Source organism: Diplotaxodon limnothrissa, linkage group LG22 (assembly GCF_057381915.1).
Source record: "Diplotaxodon limnothrissa isolate DT_005_m linkage group LG22, D_limnothrissa_male_GT1.1, whole genome shotgun sequence".
Lineage (NCBI taxonomy): Eukaryota > Metazoa > Chordata > Actinopteri > Cichliformes > Cichlidae > Diplotaxodon > Diplotaxodon limnothrissa.
In genome coordinates this window covers 16,623,296-16,647,761 of record NC_140616.1, presented here as the reverse complement: position 1 = coordinate 16,647,761, position 24,466 = coordinate 16,623,296, and the positions used below count along the sequence as shown (strand labels likewise).

Here is a 24,466-nt window from a genome sequence, read left to right as displayed (position 1 = left end):
TAATCATGTCATGTTGGTATTAATCCATCCACATCTAAAGATTAGACCAAAGCCAGCTCTGGTTAACTATAAGTGACTTTTATTACTTTTTCAACATTTTTGAAACTTTATTAAAGTATTACAAACAGAACATAATAAATTAAATGCTTACATTCCACTCTACACCCTTCAATCTTTACATAAACCGAATAAGTGAAGTAAATGAAGACAAAAATCATAATGATATAGCAAAAGGTGGCTTTAGGTAACTGTACATATTACAGCCAGTTCTAAAGAAACAAAACAAAATCATAAAAAACCCCAAAACAAACTATTGGACTTTTCAGTGTTCAATAGTTTTTAATTAAAGCAAAATTAAAGGAAGCCCACATTTTCTTCTTAAACATTACTCTTTCCTTATACAACAGCATTCTACTACAGAGCAAAATTAAGTATAAACATGCATAGTCCAACCACATTTACATGACCAAGGGCCAAAATATTAACAGCCAAATCAGCCACAATATTTAAACCAGTGTCACGAAAAGAAAAGAAAGCAGAGCGGTTAATAAATAAAGTGAATGCTTGTGTGAACTGCAGGCTTAATTCATGAAGGGTTTCCATCTGCTTCACCTACAAAACACATTCATATGTAACAGCAACCAGCAGATTCACTGCACGTTTTTAACATTAAGACAGGATGAATTCATTCATTCACAGGGTCATTATTAGCGCTTAAAAAGTAACACATACTTTAGCAGAAGAGCTGAATTAGAGCCAGAAGCCAGATACATAGACAAAAACAAAAAATGTAGTAACCATTCAACAAGCTTAATGATTTTTGGGAGTAAAAACCTACAAATTCTTTCCTTCTTTTCATTTTTTGATTAAATTCCTTTGAATTTGGTTATTAAAGTGGTCCAACAAGCATATGCAGCGTGTGGGAAATTTTACAGCTGACTTCATTTATGATAAGAAAGGAAAACATTCCTCACTTATTAAAAATACAGGGGAAAAAGCCTTCATGTTCACATAAAAGAAGCCAAAGCTTGTGTCCCAAAACCCACAAAGCACATTTTTTGTCTTTTTCTCCCCTTCAAATATCAGGAAACAGAAAGCACTCTCACTGATAGCTGAAAAAAGCTGCAGGGTAAAAAAAAGAAAAAAAAGAAAAAGAAAACTTGAACCAATGGAGGAAAAATTATCATCTAAAAATAAAAAGAACAAGTAGAAATCACGTGTGTGGCTGATGTAGCGGCTCTGGTTTTAAGTACAACCGTTACGTCTTTCGAGTCTTTTTTTCTCAACCTGATGTGTTTTTCCTAAATTGGAAAACAGCAATTAAACCATTTATGCAATAATTCAGGGTCTGGCCTCGTCACTCAGCTCTCTTAATGCTGCCTCAAGTCAATCAGTCAAAGTGGAACAATCAAAAGAAATCAAAGTTATCTAAACGTAAACATTTAAAGAATGCTGTGCAGTGTTTAGGAATGACTTTCACCTTTTCCCCCTATTTGGAAATTACGTTTGTTTAACGTTTCAGGGTGTTGAGGATGAAGAGCAGTGAGGGAGTGTCGTGTGTGTTTACGAGGCACTAAAAGATGCTTCAGATCTGCCACTATAGACTGTGCACTGGGTGTATAAGGAAACCCAGAACGTCATACCTGAAAAACACCTAATTTAAATAAAAGATAATGCAGACTAAAGAGAAGCTGGTCCACAAAATAGCTGAAAATATGCGCAATCTGTTCTTTGACATTCACTGGATTTTTCTAAGCTTTCAATAGTCTCTCGTCCAACTCTTCTCCAGCTGAGGAAACAAACGTGACCATCCAAAGACTCGGTCGTTTTACTACATTGCTTATGTTGAAAAATCAGGTTTCAAATATTTTAAGGCAACTTCATCATCAACATCACCTCGATTGTCTTTGGTCATGGATGAACCTCCACAGCTTTTGTCGCAGGTATTTCCAAACTAGGCTCTATGTTTTATTTACAGTGAAGGTAAAAAGTCTCGGGGAGGTGGGGGGTGGGGGTAATGCCATTGACCTCGCTCGCTGCTCCTGCTGAAGAAAAGGCTTTTTGCTGATTAAAGAGGAAATTCTTTGTGTGACTCTCAGATGTGTTACAGCCACAGCTTGGTTCTCCTTTTTCTTTTTTTGGAAGGGTGTGGATTCCCAGAACCAAACAGACATCATCCAGTAAAGGAAGCATCTTACTTCACTTAGAGGTCAGCTAACAGGCGGCCAGAACAGCAGAGGGCATCCAATGAGATTGTTTTGGTTCCCCCGAAATCACTGGACAGAATTTGTTGTTTACCGTGGCTTAGGGAAATCCAGATTAGAGGAGGACAGGGTCAGAAGGGGCATTTAGAAGTTCTGTTGTCGTCTCTTCTTGGCATCCATTGCATCCAGGATGGGCTGCCTTTTGGCAGTGTAGCGCTGCCTGAGCTCCTCAATCTCCCGCTCCATCATGGGATCCAAGGCAGTCAGGCGTAACTGCAGCTCCTCAAAGTCCAGGTTCTTCAACTGAGAGGCAACACAGACAAACAACAGACGGAAAAAATGAGTCACAACACTCAGAGCTGCTTCTGTTTTGCTGCTGTAAACATTTCCACAATGAATAACACTACAACAGAGTCACGGATGACACTCACAAAGTCAAAGTCTCCGTCCTGAGGCACCTTCCAGTTGTCAGGGAAGACGTTTTTGGACTGGATATGGTAGCCTTGCTGCTCCTGTGCCTGGTTGTGGTTGTAGCTCTCCTGCTGCTGGCCCGCCTTGTTGTCCTGCTTGTCGAAGTAATCCATGAAGGAAGGACGAATCGGCTGCTGGGGGGTGGCATGTCCTGTGGAGGAGGAAATGGGTTAAACTCGAAGGTAACAAAATAAACTTTCTGGACAGAATATTTTGGAGACAGTCTCATTCAGGCAGACATCATATCCGCTCACTTCTCATCGATCCCTGGTCTTCCTCCTCGTCTTCATCGTCACTGTTGATGACCATAGTGCCAAGGTCTGACTCAAGCATAGTGCTGCCGTGCTCAATCATTGTCTGCGCCCCGTCGCTCATAGTGCTGGTGGCGCGCATGGTTCCGGCGCCCTCTGAGCCCGACTTAACCATAGTGTGAGAATCCACCTCAGTCTCTTCCTCCTGGATGGAATAAAGAACAGAGTTAAGACATGCAGCATTACATCTGAGGTTTCTTCACCCCAGACCTTTCTGTGAATAAATCACCACACGCACCGAGTTGTCATCCTCCTCTTCCAGCTCTCTCTGCTGCTCCTGCTGCCTCTTGGCTTTCATCTCCATGGCTTCAGTTATCAGGTCTCTCAGGATCGTAACTGGCTTGGCCTGGCTGATGAATGGATGCTGGAGATTCACAAGACCAAAAAGATAAAAGTTATATGAACTATATTTTACATGCAAATGTATTTCCATACGAGTATATCCACCCAGCATCATGTGTTACACCCTCTGATGTTTCTATGTGCCTGAGGCGGCATTAAATTTTCCATATTTACAAATCTCCAGGGTATCTGGGGAAGACTATTTGCTCTATTTTATACGTTTGCTTTCATCTTGTATCAGTTATTTGAACAGGGAAGGACACTAAGAGCAACTTAGTGTCCTTCCCTGTTCAAATAACATAATAATAGTAGTAATCCATGTATGTGGTGGCGAGGTCATCTTCTTACCTGTAGCAGCTGTGTGGCCGTCGCTCTCTGCTCCGGGTTCTTCACTAAACACTTCTTGACAAAGTCTGTAAACTCGTCTGACCAGAGCTCCGGCTTCCTGAATGTTGGAGGAGGGTTGGTCGGGATCATAAAGATTGCCTGCAGAAACACGATAACAGGATTAGGGTGGATTAAAAAAGAGGATAAAAGTTTTTCACAACACATTTAAAACAAGAACAAATGTTTCCACTCACTCTCATTGGATGAATGTCTGCATAAGGAGGTTTACCCTCTGCCATCTCTATGGATGTGATGCCCAGGGACCAGATGTCAGCTACACAGTTGTAGCCGATCTCCTGAATTACCTCGGGTGCCATCCAGAATGGAGTACCGATCACAGTGTTTCTCTTTGCCATGGTGTCCTACAGAGTGGGAATATATATTACCCCCAGACTTTTAGAGCATGACAGGACCAAGCGAGAACTCCTCAGAAGCAAATTACAAACAGTATCATGCTGGCAAACATTACTTCATCTTATCACTACTGACATATGCTGCAATTTTACCGTCAGCTGTCCAGCAACTCCAAAGTCTGCCAGTTTGGCGTGTCCCTCTGTGTTAAGAAGGATGTTTCCTGCTTTGATGTCCCGATGGATCTTCCTCATGAAGTGAAGATACTCGAGTCCCTTCAGCGTCGACTTAAGGATGGTTGCAATTTCATCTTCTGTCAGCTGAGAGATTGAAGATTAAAAACCAAACATGAACAAACAGACCATTAACTGCTGCACTTGTCTGTAGTTTTTTTTTTAATCATTAGTTCGCTGAGTTCAGTTAAAGACAAGGTCAACCTGGAGATCTTTTCACTTTTAAGTCGTAATAAATACTGCACTTTGAATTGAAACTTTATCAAAAAATATTTTCTTCCTGACACAAAAACTAGTGAATTAAAGCCACCATTGTAGTCGTTACTGACAACAGGTCAAAGGCACTTTTAAATAAAGTTTTAGCGCAGTTGCACACGTCGCTGCGGCTCAGCGTAGACACCCACCGTCTTGTTGCGCAGTCTGATGATGTCAGAGACAGAGCCAGCGCCGCAGTACTCCATCACAATCCACAGGTCTGTGTTCTTGAAGTAGCTGCCATAGTATTTCACCACATAGGGGCTGGGGAGGAAACGCAACATGGAGTGGTTATCAAAGGAGAAGATATAGAGCAGAAGTGAGAAAAAAAATCTCATGGATCCAGACACGAGAGAGCTACATGGGCTATGATGATGATGTCATACTTCCTCCTTTATTATCTCTGTAAAATGTCTTTTGAGGCTTTTCCTGGCTCAGAATGGACCTTTGAGAGAAGGCTGGCTAAGTGCAACTGGTCTGCGTACAGTTAACACTAACAGGCTCTTATCTAATTAAACAGAACTGTGCAATTCCCTGTTATTTAGGGCAGATGATAAGCAAAAATGTATTCTGAGTCTGCAAATAAACAATGATTTTCTCTCAAACCACTTTACTGGATGCCACATTTTTTATATTGAGGAAAAACCTTGCTTTCAAGGGCAAAAATGGGCGTATGGTATGAGACATACTGCTGTCCCACCTGTCACACTGCTGCATGATGGAGATCTCTTTGATGATTTCCTGCAGATCTGACTCCACAGGCACCTGCTTGATTGCCACCACCTGGCCGGACTCCTTATGAATGGCTTTAAACACGCTGCCATAGGAACTAAAAACACACACAAAGCTTAAAGTCACATGTATGGCTGCAGTACTTTATTACAACTGACAGCGCTTAAAAAACGATTTATTATGCAATGGTCAGCTGTAAAAATGGAAGTTAAGACTTCTTACCCTTCACCGAGTTTCTCGAGAACATCAAACACTTCCTCTGGCTGTTTCGTCAAACTATCTTCACTCAGCTTTTTCAGCTTACTGTAAAAAGGGAATAAGACAGCAATATAAAAGTGAAAGCAATGATAAGTGGAAAAGGCAAATCTAAACATTACAAAACAGGAGACACGGCATCGTTTCAGCATCTGTAAATAAATGAACGGCTGTGGGTGATTTTTAGTCTGGACATAAATGTCAAACACACTGAGACTGCAACCTGTTATTATTTCTGTTTGCTGTCATTTAAAGATATTTTTAGGCTTGTGTATCGGTGCTTTCAAACACCAGAATATGAGGTAATACTTCTTCACAGATAAAAAAAAAAAAAAAATCAGCACCGCAGCCAAACAGGAATAAGTCATTATTAGTTAAGTTCAAAGTGATCGACAAAAAAAGTTATTGTGAAAGTGAAAACACAACCCAGCATGCACTGTTCACTATTTTCTGACTTGATCAAAAATATTATCACGTGCAATACGAGACTAAAGGAGGTTGTTTCCCCCTGAGCAACGCAAGCTTCAATAAGGTTCCTCAGTCTGGCTCTAGTGAATAAATCAAACACAATGAATCAATGATTCAGTCATTTAAAAATGATCCTACATGAGCTCTGACTAAGACAACAAACAGATTGTGTGTGTTTTTCCTTTAAAAGGGTATTTCTATACTACCCCTTAGAAAAGTTTGCACTATATGAAGCTGGAAAGGCCCTCACATCCTGCTGTTCCTGTTAATTTCCACTAAGCAGAACAGAAACGTTCAAGTATGGTGTCCTCAAAGTCTTTCAGAGAAGCTTTTTACTGAAGGTGAGAGGAGCTGAAAACATTGCCGTTTTTTCTTGAATCCAAAATAAAAAAAACTTATTCAGTCTGAATTTCACATAGTGTTTTATAACTATTTCAATACCTATTATTATATTTATTATAATAATTATTAATATTATCATCATCATCACTTATTTTGCTCAAATATTTATTTTTGTAGACTCATTCTTTAATTTCATTGTACATTTATGAATGTTATAGTAAACTTTTAAGCACTATTTACTTTATATTTGTATTGTCTTTATATTACGCACACTTAATTTTATTTTTGTCAATGATTTCCAAAGCAGTTCTAATTTCTTTTGATTTTGTTATCATTCATTTAAAAATTTTTACTATTCTATTATAATCATGTTATTTAAGATAAAATGTTTTTATTGCTAGTTAGTATCTCTGATTATGTTAACTACACACACATAGCTTAAATAGGAAATCTTTCCTACCAAACTCTGTCAACCTAAATGTTTAATAATATTACTTTATTATTATTATTATTATTGTTATTATTCATCCTTTATAGTGTTGTAACAAAAGGGTTGCTCATGGAATGGAATAAATAAATATTTCTCATCTGCACATCTGAACATGTGTGATCTCATAATTTAAAAATAGTACAGCAATCATACAAAGACTTCAGATCTGTCGCCTTGTGGTTAAAAAGCTATTCAGTAAAATTAACTTGCATTGTCTTTTTTTGAGCCTGTGAACTCATGAACCACCACAGAACAGAAACCAACTAAGTAATCAGTAACGTGTAATACTGGTTTGTCTTCAGGAATCGTGCCAAAAAATACCGTGTTCGACATTTAAACAGTTCTAAATGATGGCCTGTGATCTATCAAGCATATATCTCTTATAAAGGATTTCAAGTCACTCTGAGCAAGCAGTAGAAGCTGCAATCAGTATTTGGCAAAGTGGCTTTTATATATCTTTTATTTATTTGGATAACATTTTTTTACTGACATTCAAAATGTATTTTTTTTTTAATAGAGATCACGCAAAGAGGCAAGCCAAAACATGGAGGACCTTTAACTTTTACAAGGACATTTTACGTGTCCAAGAAAGTCAATAACAATAACGCAGACTCATAAAAAGAGATCACGTCTTTACTATATATATATGTCTAACCCCTTCATAAAGCCTAATAACTAAAGCCTGTTTACAAATACAGTCAACAATATTAGACATAAAAAGACACAGTAATTCAATTTTTGCAGGACACTCGGGAAGCTAGAGACTGATTCAGTGCGATCATTCATGCGATTGAATGATATTTCAAGTGCAAATCTAACCACTGAACAAAACACTCTTACAGAGACTTGGGAACATAAAACGACCACATCATTAGCCAAATCTATTAGACACTCAATTGAGGGCTCAGGAAAGAGCGCCTCTGTGTGAGGAACGGTCTGTACATTCGTGAACAGAACTGAAAGTTTGAGAGAAGACTGGCAACGATAAGTTAGCTTAGCATCAGCTAGCTCGGCGACATCCACCGAGCGTTAGCTGTTCGGCTAGCTCGTTAATAATAGCATTTTTAGCGTAGTCAAATTAACACAAACCTTTTGGGCGCAGACGTCTCCATGATGTACGACTTCAAAACTAAAAAGAAAACACACTAATAGGGACTCGTGGCACTTTTGGGACCAGCAGTCAGGACGAGAACATTGTCGACTGAATCGTTGTTGTCAAAAACTAAAGCAGCGCCAGCTGAGGGATCGTCAGATGACGGTGTTACGGCCTCAACGCAGCGCCCCCTGCTGGAGCGGAGTACAAACAAAACGGCTTAAAATACTCTCCTTAGAAACATTGAATAATTTGTATCAATTAAACAACTGAAACTTGTGAATAAAATGTTACTGATAATAGAGCTGTTCACAAAAATACAATTGCTTTCTCTGGTCTCTTTCAAAGACATCGTCCGACCAATCACAAGCGACTTTGCTGTGAGGTGCACGACTGTTCTACGCATGTGCAGGCAGGAGCCTTGTGGAGTATGAAAAGAGAGGTAAACAGCTAACAGCTAACGTGTTTAAACGGTGAGAAACCTTGTTATTATCTTTCCATCCTGTGTACTCCGTATCTGTTAGGTTTATGCAGCGTTTTTAGATACTTTAAAGATATTTGTTGTTTGCTCTAAATACCGGTTGGGTTGTTTTAGTCTGTTTTCGGGCAGTACCATGCTGTTTCTGGTAGCATGTTGTTAACAGTTATCTCTCTGTCTCTATTTTTTTGTTAAGAATCAGAAATGGATACGCAGAAAGATCTACAGCCGCCCAAGCAGCAGCCTATGATCTACATATGTGGAGGTATGTTACAACGTTTACTTTAGTAATACCACCGCTGGTAATGCAAACAGTACGATTTTACCTGCTCTAATGCAAACCTTTCATCACTGCCATCACGGCTGCTTCTCCTCTGGATGTTTTTCTTACATTACACCGCATAGACCTTACATATTGTTCATAATGTTGTTCCTTCATAGTAACAATTCTCTCATAATAAGTTGACAAATAATAAATTACAGCTCAATTTAGAGTGTATAACTAGCCTCTCCGACATTAATAAATTAAGGATTAATCCGTAGTTAATGCTTCAGAGATCGCTAAGAGTGTATTTTTCCAGGTATTACAACACTAGTTTTTAGAGAAAACCGTCTAGCACACTATATCATGTCCTGTTTTACCTAATACATGAAAATTCGCATAACTACCGTCTGTAATTATAAATATGAGTTCAGTATTGGTACTAATTAACACTTGGAGCCCAAAACTTGCCTATTGTAAACCGGTCTGTGCATTCAAAGCTGTGATACCTGGCATGTGTGGAATTTCCGTTCACTGAAATTACATCTCAGGTGCCTTTATAGCCTCATGACCCCTACTCCTTTTCTAATCTCTGTTTTAATCATAGTTAGCTTGGGATAAGTTGATTGTATTGTTCTGTATGTATGTATGATGATTTTCTTTTTCTTTTTTTTACCTTGTGGGTATTTGTGCTTCCAGGTGCAAAACACAAGTACTAACTGAGAGTTACATGATGTTCTTGTGTTTGAATAGTGTCTTTACTACTTAATCCACTGTGGTGGAGACATCTGGAGGACATAACATACACATTAGGCTCACTAGATGTTTACAGTGGGAAATATTAAACCTCCTTTACAGTCTGATACAATGTTACTATTTTGGAACCAATAATAATTATTTCACCATGATTACGTAATGTTGGTCATCTTGCATCTGGAAAAAGAACCACCCTGATTTTAGTTCTAATAAGTTTTTTGGCAAGGTGTAAAAACTCAGTAACAATCTGAATGAACTGAAATGAATACATCTTACACATTATGGACTAAATGTTGGGCCACACCTCTTTGAATTCAGAGGCGTGCGCTAAGTGAATAAAAGTTACCAACACTCTGCTGACTCAGTAGCTGCATAGGTCCAAACTTTCTCTGTCATTAACATCAGCAGAAAAACTATGTGAGGGGGTGTTGCCCGCTGCTCTGCTCTGCTCAAACTGAACTTGACCACATAACACCATGTTTTCTCTCGTCACTTGCAGAATGTCACACCGAGAACGAAATCAAAGCCCGCGATCCGATCAGATGCAGAGAGTGTGGCTACAGGATCATGTACAAGAAGAGAACAAAGAGATGTATCCTTTTGACTTTGTGTGCATGAAGACAACTTGTGAAAACATTAAAAATGACCAGTTGACTTGTTTATTTCAGATGTGAGTCTTTTTGCTAAAGAGTGTTCAAATATTTTGATTTTGATTGATATTTTATGAATTGGTTGCTACGTTTGCTGTGGATTTCCTTGACTCTCTGATTTCAGTGGTTGTATTCGATGCCCGATGAAGAAGAGGAGAGGAGCAGTTTTGACTCTGTTTACTGTTTGTAGTGTGGGATCATGTAAATAAATAGACCTGGCTTCAGATTTGTGAACTACTCATTTTATTCTCGGTCTAAACAATACATTTGCTTGTCAAAAATGTATGAAAGTTTGTTTTGGTTTATTAAATAATAACTATTTTAACTGGTCAAGACTGTTTTTTCCCAGTTTTTCTAACTGATGAGCTGATTTAATTACCGGTAGTAGCATCTCCATGACGACAGGAAAATTTGTGTTTCAGCTCTTGTAGACTTTTCTATATTCATGTAGTCACGTGTAATTGGTCTGTTGCTATGAGATGTTTGCAGCTTTTCGACCCCTGAAATGGACTCTGCCTTTCAGAATAACAAAATGCAGCAGGGGGAAGTAACCTGATTTTGTGTAATGCAAACTGTTTTTTTGGCCTTTTTCATAGTAATAAAGATTAAATGAGACTGCGATGTTTTCTTCCCCTCACCCCCAAAGGTTTTTTTTTTATTGACTTTGACTGTAGGATGGTTATTGGTACCAGACAGGCTGATCTACCAGGATTTTCCCACAGCCATCTCCCAAAGAGAAAAAATATCCAGTGAGTGGCGGTTCTCTAGGTGAAATTGCATCATTGACGCCAGAGAGGATTGGACAGAGTTTTGAGACGATTAAAAAAACAAAAGAAAGAAAAAAGCAACAGTAACTCAAATGACAACTGCTTACAAGCGACTTATTCGGAAGAGCGTATCTGAATGCACAACGTAAAACCCTGAAGGAGACCGGCTACAGCTACAGAAGACCGCATTGGGTCCCTCAGTTTCCTGTCCACAAAGAACAGGAAACATACTGGCTCACCAAAATTGCACAATAGAAGAAGAATTAAAGAGTTAAGGTAACTGATTGCAAAAGGGGGACCAACCTGTCACGATCCTGGGTCTTATGACCCAGTGTTTTGAGTTTTAGTTCATTTTGATGTTTATAGTATGTTTAAGCTCATTAGGTCTCCTATGTTCATTTGCTTATTAGTTCCCCCATGTGTTTCCAACCCATGTTAAGTCTCCCCTGCTCTTCATGTGTTTCATGTCTGTGTCTTACATTGTCAAGTTCTGGTTGTCATGTCTGCGTCTCATTATGTTTCCTATTTTATTTTGAAGAGATCTTGTGTTTTTATATTATGGTTTATGTTTTGAGTCCTTTGTTGTACTGTTTCTTGTTTCCATAGGTCTGTTATGGTTATCATAGGTTTAGTTCTTTGGCTTTGTCATATGGCTTCCCTGTGTTCCATGTTATGTCCACTGTGATGTTTTGTACCATGTTTCAGGTTCCTATGTTCTGTCTCCCCAGTTGCTGTTAAGTTTGCATGTTTAGAATTCAGTCAGTGTGTTTCCTGTTTTACTTTGAAGGTCCATGTCTCATGTGAGTATTTCTAGTTTTGCTTCCCTTGTCTCGTCCAGCCTGATTACTCCCAGCTGTGCTCTCCTTCTGTCTCATTCCCTCGTTATCCCTCTGTGTATTTAAGCCCTGTGTTTCTCTTTGTCAGTGTCGTAGTCTCCCTCATGCTGTGTGTGATTCTCCCCGAGTCTCCTGGTATACTTTATGATTAGCTTTCCCAGTTTAGTTTTGTATTGCCTGTGTTCTATTTTTCCAGCAATTAAAGCTGTGCTTTTGAGTTCAAGTTCTGTCCCCGTGAGTTTGCGTTTGGGTCCTCTCCTGCCTGCCACACAGCCGAAACATGACACAACCCAGTACAAGCAAGGTGTACTTAAATGTCCATTGAGTGTATTTTTGATCTAAAGCAGCACTATGATAGCTTTAACTTCTTTAAATTACACTGTTTCCCCAAGTTTAGCTTTTAAGTTGATTTAAATCTAAATCTGTTTTTTTTGTTCATTTAGTCCCTTAATATCTGCATGGCAACTTTTTAGTTTGGCTTACCACAAAGATTTCAAACTGTTGCGCTCTCTCTACTCAAAGGTGCAAAAAGGTGCATATTACACAAATAAGACACAACAAATAATAGATAATAACAAAAAACTAAAATGATGTGTTTCATTAAGATGAGATACCAAATCAAATAGCAAACAAAGCCTTCACTGGGATCATTACTTGCACTTGGGTTTAGCAGCTATTTCATTTCAAACTTCCATCTTTAAAAGATTCTAATAAAACATTTGTGTGAACCTGTGATTTGATGTAATTACATGCCAAAATGTTGACCAATAGAAAATAAGCCTGATTTAATTTCCCGGTGCTGGACAGAGAGCTGCTTCCAGCTAAGATGCTGCTGAGAGAGTTATGAACAACGTGTTCTCATCAACAAAGTAATTACTTTGCTGAACTACCCTTTAGGTGACAAACAGGACTGGATTCAATGATTGTTTTCATTACTGGACTGAGTTTTCCATCAACAAAATGTAATTTTACATGATTAATATTCTGTTTGTTTGCTGTTGATCAGATTTGCAGCTCACTCCAATTATCCTAAGAGTAATTAAACATTTATATCTTTCCACTGTGTCAAAATGTTGCCTGTCAGTTACTTCTTCTCCAGTAATACAGCGTAAATCATGTATAATCGAAATTATAATGGTTTTTTTTCTTACAATTTGATGAATTAAAGCATCAAAGTGTCTCGCATGTGTGTGTCTGGTCCAGGTTTCCTCTGCTCTGAAGTCTAAACTGAGGCTCTCCCTTCAGAGCTGTCCTACTGCAGCACTGCATCGCTGTGGCACTCCCCCCTCCCCCTCGCTGACATCACATCTGACGCCTCATGTCGGGGGTGTGTCCAGCAGAAATCCCCCATCCAGGCTCAGATGTAGCTGCGGCTCTGAGAGAGGTAGAGGCAGAGTTTGAGCACACTGCAGAGGAATTGCAGCTATGGGGAACGCGCAGGAGAAACCTCCGGGCGGCGGAGGAGGGGCAGCGAGCGCGGATCAGGCCACAGCAGGGAGTGGGACACGAAGCGGGGGTGGAAGCAGCGGGGGAAAGCCTCACATGGCTCCACAGAAGGGGGCGGTCAATGGCACTCAGAGAGAAAACAGCCCTGCTGGTGGGCAAGAGAAGAAGGAGGACAGCCCTGCAGTGGACACAAGTTACCTGGATGCTCCCGCCGGGGCCCTACCTCCTCACCTGGCCCGGCTCAAGAATGAAGGGAACCATCTCTTCAAACACGGACAGTTTGGAGACGCCTTGGAGAAGTACACCCAGGCCATTGAGGGATGTGCTGAAGCAGGTGGGGGGTGACATGAGCGGTTTCTTTTCTCTTACACAGCATGTGATCCTGGGATAAACAAATCTGATTATAGCCACGATACTATAGCATAGTTAGAGGAGCTTTATCTAACTGCTAATTTCTTGATTCATTGATTAAACCATGTATAGTTTTAGAAAATAACAGTAATTTTGCTACCAGAAAGTTATTTCTTGTTTATTTTCATCCTTGGATTCCTTGGAGTAGCTTTTCCACCTCTGTGACTCAGTGTAGAGTCGCCAAAAACAGCAGATGGGTGTCACAGAGCCTGAGAGACACCCTCTCGTAGCATCTGTGACTTAGCCCTGGTAAGGGTATCACAAACAAGTTGACTCAGTGTCACCTGGTTCCACAATCCAACGTATCCCGTGTCAGTTTTGAATGCATTATACCACTGTTTTTCCAGTCAGCCTGCAGGATGACTTCAGGTCACTTCACTTTTTAGCATGAAGCAGAGACACAAGGCGTCTCTGCACCGGTGATTTGTGATTGCAGTGGAGTGTTGGCACAAGACAAGTTGCTGTCGATGGAAGTCGTGTGCTGATGCATGGGGCTTTTACGTGAGGCTCAATGCCACGCTGCACAGAGAGCACTCAGCTGACTTTTACTCTTGTAGCTGGCAAGTGTGAAGGCTTTTTCTGCACTTGCACTGTAGCCAGATTCCAAACGTTTAGACTTGATTAATCATAGACTTCAATCAGAAAGCTGGTGAGAACAGTGTATGATAATGATGATGCGCTGTGGGTTGTGGAAGCTGTACATAAGACTGATGCTCTCCCAGCGGTTATGAAACTGCACTAGAGTGGAAAGGACAGTGGAGAAAATGACTCTACCGAGGGATCTCTTAACACAGCCTTTTATCTGTCTGCCTTTCACCCCTTCAGCGTTTCTGGACACTTGCAATTGAACTGCTTCACTTCTCTTGATTTCGCTTCTCTCTCGAGCACTTTAGGCCACAAAGTCTAAAGAACTGCTGGTAATATGGATGTGTAGCATGGCCTTACACCTGCTTTTCAGATCACAAGATGACGTAAATGAATCTGGTCTTTCAGAAATGTGATTATGGTTGTCCCCTTGCAGGCATTGATAGTCCAGAGGACCTGTGTATTCTCTACTCCAACAGAGCAGCCTGTTACCTGAAGGAGGGAAACAGCACAGACTGCATACAGGACTGCAACAAGTACGTGACTAGTGTCGGTTTTATTACTGGTTATAACTTCCAGGTTTGAGAGATGAATCCACAGATCTGACATCACACCCCAAAACACTGTCAGATCACAGACTGTATTTAAAAGATGGCCAGAACCAGAACCGTTCTGGTGTCATGGTCGTAACCATCTTGTGGAGTGCTAAGTTTATGTGTGATTTTATTTGAGAGATAGCTGGTTTGAAAAGGCTCTGAATGCCACAAACAATTGTTGCCACTTTAATTTTCCCAAAGTGGCAACAATTACAGCCTGATTGGAACATCTACTCTTACCAGTACCAGCTTATAAAGAGAGAAACGCATAGATAGAGATTGGGCTAAAGAGATCAGCCAAGAAAACTTATGAATAACTTATTAAAGGGGGACTTTTTGTGCTTTTTTGTCTTATACTCACTATTTTAACAGAGTCAAAAGTGGGAGACACAGCAGGAACAAATCAGGGATAATGAGACAAGAGAATATGAATTAGATACAAAGCACAAAAGACAAAAGACCACCAAAACGAAGCAGGAAATAAGATACCGACAAAGGCTCGAACATGTGAAGTTAACAGTGAAAGACAAGAGACAGAGACAAGACTGGAGGGACACAGTGGGATTAACAAAAGGGAACCAATAAACCTTAAGTCATCTACAAGCAAGCAAAGAACTATAGGGACAAATAAAAAAGCTCATATTAAATAAACCATTAACAGAAGACCGTGAAGAATACTGAACTAGAACAAAATCATTTCTCAAAACTAGAGGAAGTCATGAACCTGCAAAACTCAAAAGCTGACATTACCCAGTTGGGGACACGTGGGCTGTGTTTTATTTAAATTCAATATTATTTACATGAAAACTGAATGACAAGCTGCTTTTCCACACCCTGATTGTAACTGTTTTCTCTGTAACTGTGGAACACAGCATGTAGATCATCCACAGTGATGCAGTTTTGGATCCAGCAGCTTCCTGCTTTTTGTTTCTTTGCTCTAAAGGCTGCGACAGCCTGTCGGTCAAATATTCATTCACATGTTCAGATCCCTCGGTCTCCGCCTCTCCTCTCTGATCCTCTTAGGGCTTTGGAGCTGCAGCCCTATTCCTTGAAGCCTCTGTTGCGTCGAGCCATGGCCTATGAGTCACTGGAGCACTACAGAAAGGCCTACGTGGATTATAAGACCGTCCTGCAGTTAGACACAGGGATACAGGCGGCTCACGACAGCATCCACAGGTCAGCTGAACACAAAAATCCAAACACGGGAAACTTCAGCCGCTTCATGTGCTGGTGCATGTTTAGTCAGATTTTACGTAACACCAAGTCGTCTCAGTCATTTCAGTTTCCCTTTGGGTCCCTGCGCGAGTCTTGCTAATGCGAAACACTTTGCGATACTAGTTTCAGTCTCTTTGTTCTCTGACAGGCTCACAAAGATGCTGATTGAGCAGGATGGGCCCGAGTGGAGACAGAAGCTTCCAGAGATTCCCGTCGTCCCCCTGTCTGTGCAGTTGCAACACCGAGAGAAACCAATCAGCATCGAGCAGGCCCAGGCCAGGGCCGCCAGAGCAGCCCAGGAGGAAGGTGAGGAACAACCATTCCTGTGGGTTTAAGTGGTTAAATGTGATGAGCACATCTGATGCAAACAAAGAAGCCTTTTAAAGAAATCCAGATTTTCTTGACTAAAGACAGTTCTTTGGGTGATTTCATTCACGTAGCATTTTTAAAAGAAACAGTAAATAATTGAACAATAAAGCAGCAGCAGAAGTCAGTGAGCAGAATCAGCGTGCAAATGCTGAGTAGTGGTGAAGGTGCTCCAGCTGAGAGACTCTGTGTGTGTGTGTGTGTGTGTTTGTCTGGGTGTACTATCAATAATGCAAAGTAAAGACGATCCACACAGACTATAGTGCTGCTGTAATGGAACAATCCAGGTCAAGTTTCCTCTGCGCTCGAACTGCTCACAAGAACCAGGAGACTCCAAATGTGCCATAAATGCAAATATATGTAAATAGTTTTGGAGCAGTATAAGGCTGTAAAACTCACAACAACACTAACAGATAAATCTGTTTACTTGTACTTGTCTAATGAAAAACTCCAAACACACGATCTAACACATACAAAGCTGAATGAATATGAAGCCAGAAACAGAAGGAGACAGGAAGTGATCGAAGTTGTAAGTGTTAAAAGCAACATGTGTGCTGCTTAAATTTGTCACAGCAAATACGCAGCACTGTTAATCACTACCTCCTACAGTAATGCATTTTGTTCCATCATACTGAGGAGGAATGACGCCATGCCAACAATAAGAAATGTAAGACAGCATCTTAAGTTATTATAAACTGTGGTAAAATAAAGTTGTGGCCAGAAGTTCACATCTGCTCATTATGAGCAAGAATGTGGTGGTAACTTTGAGGTTTTAATGAGTTAATTGAACGTTTCTTTTTCCAGGGTGGAATGATTGTACTGCACATATCATAATGTCTTTAAAAGATAAGGATTGGGTGATTGGATTGGTTTGAATTTATTTTGAATTTTCTCTGATCCAAACAAGGTCAGCAGTATATATACATACAGCCCCATTAATATGTGGTTACATGTCCTTTAGCAAGTTGCACCTTGACAAGATGTCTTTGGTAGCCATCAGCAAGCTTCTGGAATAATTCTGGGTAGATATTTGAGTGATTGTAATGGCAGAAAACTTAATTTAAATTAGTTGGTTTTCTGGCTCAGAACCAGCTTTGACGTGTATTACACAAAGTTTCAGCGGGGTTGAAGTTTAATGTTAGCCTGCTTTATCCATTCATAATGGGAACGGGATCATTGTCCTGTTGGAACATGCAAATGTGTTCAGGTTTCAAACATCCAACTGTTGTGGTGAAGTTGAAGAATTTGGAGGTAGTCCTCCTTCTTCATTTTTCCATCCAACAATACCATTGGCAGCAAAACAGCCTCATAGCATGATGCTACCACCACCATGCTTGACAGCTAGTGCAGTCTTCTTAGGCTTGAAAGCCTCACCTTTACTCCTCCAAACATACTTCTTACCATTGAGGCCAAATAGTTTAATATTTGTCTCATCTGACCATTAAACTTTTCTCCAGAAGGAGTTTGCAAATTTGAAGGTGTCGATTTTGGAGCAGAGGCTTCTTTTGTGATCAGCACCATCTCAGTGTGTGGTGTAAAACTGACTTCACTGGACAGTGATGCTGGTGTCCCAGTAGCTTCCAGTTCATGGCTTGAGCCTTGTTGGTTCCTGAACATTCAAATCAATTTCCTCTCATATGAGGGTGACAGTTTGGGTCTTCTTCCGGACATTAGCAAAGTTGTGACACATCTGAATAACTTGTACTTATGTAAAATTGGACTGATGATCTTAGAATCTGCAGTTGTTTGTGTACATCTACAATTCTCTAATACAACAAGTCAATCTGAGTGTCTCAAATGTTCAATTCATTCATTCATAAACTCACGTTTGTGTTGTTTCTGTCTTCATGTTGATTTCCCCAAAACAGGAAATAAAACCGCAAACACGCAACACAAAACAACACCAAACTGTGCTCCTTAATAAAAGAGTTAAAATGAATTAAAATTCTGACAATTATAATTTTATCCGTTAAAACAATTAGACTTAATGAAGCCTCGAGTTCATTAATATGTTAATATGCCTTTAATTGCAACAACACAAGTTAAATGAGCATTGCATTTATTAGTTGAGCTAGCGTTAGTGGCGATGATTAAAGCTATTGCTCTCTCGGCATTTGCAAACACAGCTGTGTTATCCGCCAGAGGAAATTACATATCTATTGATGCTTGGATTGAAAAGAATTAAACACAACCTCTACAGCAAGCTAGCATCAAAATAACCCTGTAATCAAAGATTGCACAAGCTTGTGTTATTATTCTCCCACAGCCCCGAAACCTCCTAACCTGCCACTACGCTTCAGCGCCGGTGCCAGCGCGTCTGTTTTGACTGTGTTATTGGTAATGTTATTAGATTGTATCTGTTAAATTATCTCCTTACAGCTTGACTCCCAGCTTGTATCAGCTTCAGAGGTGATTGATCTCAAATACTCATGCTCCACATATCAATTTAGTTTCCCAGCAACAGAGCACTGAGTGGTTTGTGGTATCGACGGACGTCTCAGCTAAAGGAAAAAAATAAGCTTTCAGCACCGAGCTGCTTCAGAAAGCATGCAGGCCTTTTCACTTTGTGCTTTGGTTCAATTGTAAATGGATGAAAGTAGAATTTTCTTGGTAGAGAAAAATTAAAAAGAGTTTCAAAAGCTGGTTCAGGCTTTTTAATTCAGTAGTTTTATAGTGCTTTGGGCCTGAATGCTTTCTAAAGTAACTCTGTCTGAACACTTTATTAGTTATACTTTGTTATTACTGGGTTGGACCTCCTGAACTGTTGATATAAGGTGGGATTGATTCAATGCTTTCATGTATTTTTTCCAAATTCTGACCCTGACATGTGAATGTTGCAGCAATAATCATTACTCATCAGACCAGACAGCATTTCTCCAGTCTGTCGTCCAATTTAGGTGAGCCAGTATGAACTGTAGCTTCAGTTTCCTGTTTTTAGCTGACAGGAGGTGTGCTCTTCTGTTTCTGAGGCCCGTCTGCTTCAGGTTCCTCATTTGTTGTGCATTTAGAGATGCTCGTCTGCATGACTTGGTTGAGACAAGTGGTTATCTGAGTTACTGTTCCCTTCCTTTCAGCCTGAAGCATTCTCCTCTGACTTCTGACATCAACAGGCATTTTCTCCAGAGAACTTTGGCTCAGTAGATGTTTTCTCTGTTTTCTTTGACCATTGTCCAAAAACTCTAGAGATGTTTGTGGGGGGAAATCCCAGCTGGCCAACAGTTTCAGAAATACTCAGACAGAAAATCACTCACATCACCTTTGTTTTCTGTATCGAATCTTAATTTGAATTTCAGCAGGCCGTCTTGACCACATCTAAATACCTAAATGCACTGAGTTGCTGCCATGTGATTGGCTGATTAGATAATTTTGTTAAAGAGAAGTTGAACAGGTGTACCTAATCCAGAGGCTAGTGAGTGTATATTACTTTTAATGCCTGCTGAGCTCGTTTTTTCGAGAGTTGGCAGTAGTAGCTGTGTCATTTGATTAATGTTATCTTTTTGTGTACCTGTGAGTCTGTGTTTATGTTTAAGTACCGCTGCGTGTGTCTTTTCCACAACTCATTAGCCGCATTGGCTTTTTCAGCACAGCCGATCGCTAACTAAGGAGGAGTTGACTCATCTCCGCTGGTCCACAGAGACTGCTGCCGACAGGCTGGATTTATTAAGGCCTGAAACGGTGTGAAGAAATTGTAGAAGAGGCTTGTTGAAAGACAAACCATTCAGTACAGTCTGCCCCAGATCTGTCTAACCAATCAATAACTTGCACTGAAGAAAATGAACTCTTTATGAAGTTATCTTTTTCAGTTGGAAAAAAAAACATTTTTCTGCCAACAGCCAGAAGAAAAGAAGCCCACTTCACTTTGCTTAAACAGGAAGGCAACAGTCTGGTCAAGAAAGGCCACTTCCAGGAGGCCCTGGAGAAGTACAGTGAATGTCTCGCCATAAAACCTGACGAATGTGCGCTCCACACAAACAGGTATAAAAAAACAACCCAAACAGACGCTAGAATTGACTGGTCTTTGCAACAAGAGCGCCTGAATTACTTTACAAAAGAAACACTGTTTGAAAGGTGGGTAGTTTGATCGCCACCCCCCAAAAAATAACAGAATAGCTGCCTACATCAAGTAAGAAGCTTCAGCTCAAATATTGTGTAAAAATCCGCTGAAATAATGCCAGTTTCTCTACTCTTGCAGCAAAGGCTTAAATGAGAGTCGTTCTTCACCTTCACATTCCCCCAGTTGCTCGTCAGTGTCACAAGTTTTCAATGAAATTGCATGTTTTGATCTTACTTTGTCAGCACAGAAAAATGGCCTCTCGCGGTAGGGAGCTAATTCTCCATTTACAGGTAGACAGGGGGAACAGTAGAGGGCACCATATGACCACCTGGCATGTCAAATCTGATGCACTGCCAGTTGTTGCTCTGGATAAAGCCCCATGAAGGTGTATCGGTATATTTGAAAGGAATTTCAGATGAAATATTGTGTTGCAAACATGAAAGCCTAAACTGCTGGACACATGTGGATTCCCTGTAAATATTACATCCTGCAAAAATCTCTATATTAACAAGATATTGTGCGAAATGTTGGGGAAAATGCATCTGTCCCTACTCTTCTACAGTGCATATTTTGAAGATTTTTCATTTGTATTTGAAACAGTGTGGAGTAATCTAACCATGCGTAGCCTGATCCTCATACTGATCATCACTGACAGAGACCGTCTGACAAATCCTTTACTTCTCCTCCAGAGCCATCTGTCTCCTGAAACTGAATCGGTTCGAAGAGGCCCGGCAGGACTGCGATTCGGCGCTGCAGCTGGAGCCGAACAACAAGAAAGCCTTCTACAGACGAGCCCTGGCTTTTAAAGGTTTACAGGTGCCGGCACGCCCCCTCATAAACCTCTTCCTTGTCATTTTAAGATAATGCGTTGGATTTTTCTTCCCCCTCCCATTCCTGATTTCTCTGTATGAATGACTATCCTCTAGGACTACCTTTCAGCTAGCAGTGACCTCCAGGAAGTCCTCCGACTGGACCCAAACGTCCGGGAGGCGGAGCAGGAGCTCGAGGTGGTGACGGGCTTGCTGAGACAGAGCCTGATGGACAACACCGTGCACACACCAAGGGTAAAACAAGTTCATCATGTCGCCTTAAGCCCCTCAATTACTAGATTTAATTTTCATTGTAGTTGTCATTATGCAACACAAGGTTATAAAACTATACTGGAAGTTCAGTCCCTTTATGCAAGGAGGAGAGGTAGTGAAGGTGGGTGAGATTAAATACCTGGGGTGAACTGTCCAAAGCAAGGCTGCAGGCAGAGTGGAGCGGGTGGAGATGAGTGTCAGAGGAGGGTGTTTTGGGAGATTTAACCTTTTTAACTTGCTTTCTTATGCTTCTTTTCCTTTAAAGGTGATAGCGGCACATTTGCCTCTTTCATTTTACTTGTTAATAAAAACCTTTGCTTTATTCGTTTGCCTACTTGTCTCAGTTTTTCAATCTGGACATGCTTCGTTATTTTCCTCACATCCCTCGGACTGTTAGGGAACGTGACAAGGAGCAACAGCAAAAGGGAGGTTTAGATGATTTGGAGACAGTGGCAATGGCAGGAAGTGGAGCTCGAGGTGATGATAAGCTATTCATTGCGAGTGACCACAATGAACAGGATTAGAAAGAGTAGAGTGCATCAGAGGGACAGCTCAGGCTGAGCGGGTTGGAGACAAAGTTTGAATGGTGAGGCTGAGATGTTTTGGACATCTCCAGAGGAGGGATAGTGGATATATTGGATAAAAGATGTTGAATATGGAGCTTTCAGGCAGGATGAAAAGAGAAAGACCACAAAGGAGGTTCAAGGATGTAGCGAAGCAGGACGTCCAGAGGGCTGGTAGGACAGAGGAGGATGCTAGAGACAGGGTGAGATGGAGGCAGGTGATCTGCTGTGGTGAACCCTGAAGGAAACAAACTAAAGAAGAAGAAGAGTGTGGAGGATTAATTTGACGGTTTTGAAACCTGAAGAAAGAAACTGTTCTGCTGGTACGGCAGCTGATACTTGGTAAACAAGTATGGGATGCTTTAATCACTGTAGTTGACAAGCCTCCAGGTCTGGATCCAGACATATCCCATATGTGTTTGTAACGTCTCCAATTAGTTAGGAACATGGCTTTACCACTTTATTATCTCCAGATAAGGCTTCAAGTATGTTACAAACTATTAAGACAAACAAAACCTCATAGAAAAGGCTAACCTTTGATGATTTCCTGCAGGTTTGATGTCTCCTGCTGGTTCACATGTGGAGACAGGTGTGGACACTTACCATACTGCTGCAGGACTTTTAAAGCAATCGGCTACAGCAAATAAGCAGCGTAGAAATGCAAATGACTATTTTTGAACTCCTGGGACGAGAACCGTGGACGACCAGCTTTTCAGCTCTGCTTCATCTGCAATGTGTGCGAACCACACGTAACTCCTGAGTACACAATCTTACATAACGGTAAGCTTTATTTAAAGAGGCTAATGTCAAGGTACTTGTGACCCGCTCGCACTATAAATCATTCACGTTATGATGTAATGTCCAGTTTCATGTAACAGGCTCCAGAGCACTCTTACTTGTTAAAGAGTGTTGAGAGAGGGGAAAGAGAGTGCGTATCAAGCGTGCCTTACTGAGATTTTTACCACAGTTAGGATGAAATGCGCCAAGATTAAATGTTTAATTTTGATTGCGTTTTTTTTAATCTGCTTTGAAAGGAATGGATCAGTGCAGTGCAGGCAGTGTGTGTTTGTGTGTTGCACAGCAAGATATGAAAGCTTCAGCTATTTTATTCCAAAGCGTTTGTTATTGTTTACATGTAGTGTGATAAGAGCTGCTATTAATTTAAATAAGAAGCCAACAACATCACATAAACTATCATCACTATTAGTGTTGGGAAGTGCCCTAAAAGGCACTAACGTGAATTTAAGCTTCACCGGTTAGATTAGCTTAAAAAAAAGTCTGAGGTCAGCACTTTAGAGTGGACCCATGATGCTTTTCTTTATTTCATGCCTGATAAATGCTGCTGGAATTTCATATTACCACTGTTTCAAAAAATTACATCATCTTTTATAAAGTAATCATTGTGTTGTGTTTAACACTAGCGCTGAGCTGATGTCAGCTCGGAATACCCTTCCTTATATGGTCAATCAGCTCTAGCTATGTCTGAATAAGGAGGCGGAGCTAACAAGCACTGGGTTCTGTTTAGAAGCAAGTCGAAGGGCAGCCAATCAGAATTTGGGCTTATAGTGAGGGGGAGGGGGGGGCCTTAAAGAAACAGAAACTAAAAAGACTTGTTTCAGACAGACGATAAAAGACCAATAAGATACATAACGGTCACTTAACTGCAAATCAAATAATGTTGAATAAAAATTTTGAGTGAGTGGGACATGAACTAAAAGTCCCTTTTAAGCGACTTTTAGTTCACGTACCTCTCTGGGTTTAAATATCGCCCTGCTTAGGTTAGTGTTACAGTTTACAGAACAATGCACTGTACTGTAGCTCAGTAATTAATGTAATTAATGACTGTTTTGTTTTTGTGTAGGTATATAGTAGTTAAATTAAAGCTAATGTCCGCATGTCTGTGCCCTTATTGCTGCAACAAGACCCCCGATAAGGCTCTGATTAAACACCCAGATATATTTATCAAAAACTGTCATATTACAAGAAAATTATTTATTACAGTGATACAAATGTACTTTATTTAAGTAAAAACATCAATAACTCGTTTGTTTGAGTTGGGAGCCTAGCCTATAAGAGAAAGCAGCAATGCTTGCAAATTGAAAGCTTGTTTCCACCAATTTTGGGGGGGGGGGGGGGGGGGGCGAGAAGCTCTGAATAAAAACAAAAAAAAAACTTCATATATCTCAATTATTTACCTGTTATCTCACCCCCCCCCCCCCCCCCCCTCCCCAGTTTCAAGTAATTAATTGAGTTAATAGGACTTAAACGAAAATTTTGACTAATGTACCGTAAATTTTCTTTGGCAGAAAAGGCTTCCATGGAAAGTCATTTTTCAGCTTCCACCCTCAGGCTTGTCATTCTCCCACATTTCAGCCTGCGTTTGTGTGCAGGCTGAAATGTACTTTTACACACGTTTGAAAAGGACAAATTAGATGCTTACCAAGCTTTGCAAACATAATTTATCA

At 40.5% G+C, this 24,466-nt stretch overlaps 3 protein-coding genes across 3 annotated transcripts; 2 read left to right on the top strand and 1 right to left on the bottom strand.

The window, feature by feature from the left end:
• Positions 1–962: 962 nt before the first annotated feature.
• stk3 (serine/threonine kinase 3 (STE20 homolog, yeast)) lies at positions 963–8,050 on the bottom strand. Its single transcript, XM_085346901.1, has 11 exons — positions 7,931–8,050; positions 5,509–5,589; positions 5,255–5,383; positions 4,704–4,818; positions 4,222–4,386; positions 3,910–4,077; positions 3,677–3,814; positions 3,225–3,350; positions 2,930–3,131; positions 2,636–2,826; positions 963–2,507 (listed from the first exon to the last, which is right to left on the bottom strand). The coding sequence occupies exons 1-11, from the start codon at positions 7,951–7,953 to the stop codon at positions 2,349–2,351; spliced, it is 1,497 nt and encodes a 498-aa protein (XP_085203027.1). The 5' UTR covers positions 7,954–8,050; the 3' UTR covers positions 963–2,348.
• A 295-nt stretch (positions 8,051–8,345) lies between these two features.
• polr2k (RNA polymerase II, I and III subunit K) lies at positions 8,346–10,619 on the top strand. The gene is made up of 4 exons (XM_085346903.1): positions 8,346–8,407; positions 8,609–8,677; positions 9,930–10,022; positions 10,205–10,619. Exons 2-4 carry the CDS (start codon positions 8,617–8,619, stop codon positions 10,225–10,227), a joined length of 177 nt encoding a protein of 58 aa, XP_085203029.1. The 5' UTR covers positions 8,346–8,407; positions 8,609–8,616; the 3' UTR covers positions 10,228–10,619.
• Positions 10,620–13,108: 2,489 nt separating this feature from the next.
• On the top strand, positions 13,109–21,962 carry spag1a (sperm associated antigen 1a). Its single transcript, XM_085346140.1, has 8 exons — positions 13,109–13,463; positions 14,562–14,661; positions 15,745–15,897; positions 16,085–16,242; positions 20,136–20,277; positions 21,046–21,172; positions 21,283–21,420; positions 21,783–21,962. Exons 1-8 carry the CDS (start codon positions 13,109–13,111, stop codon positions 21,960–21,962), a joined length of 1,353 nt encoding a protein of 450 aa, XP_085202266.1.
• Positions 21,963–24,466: the final 2,504 nt, after the last annotated feature.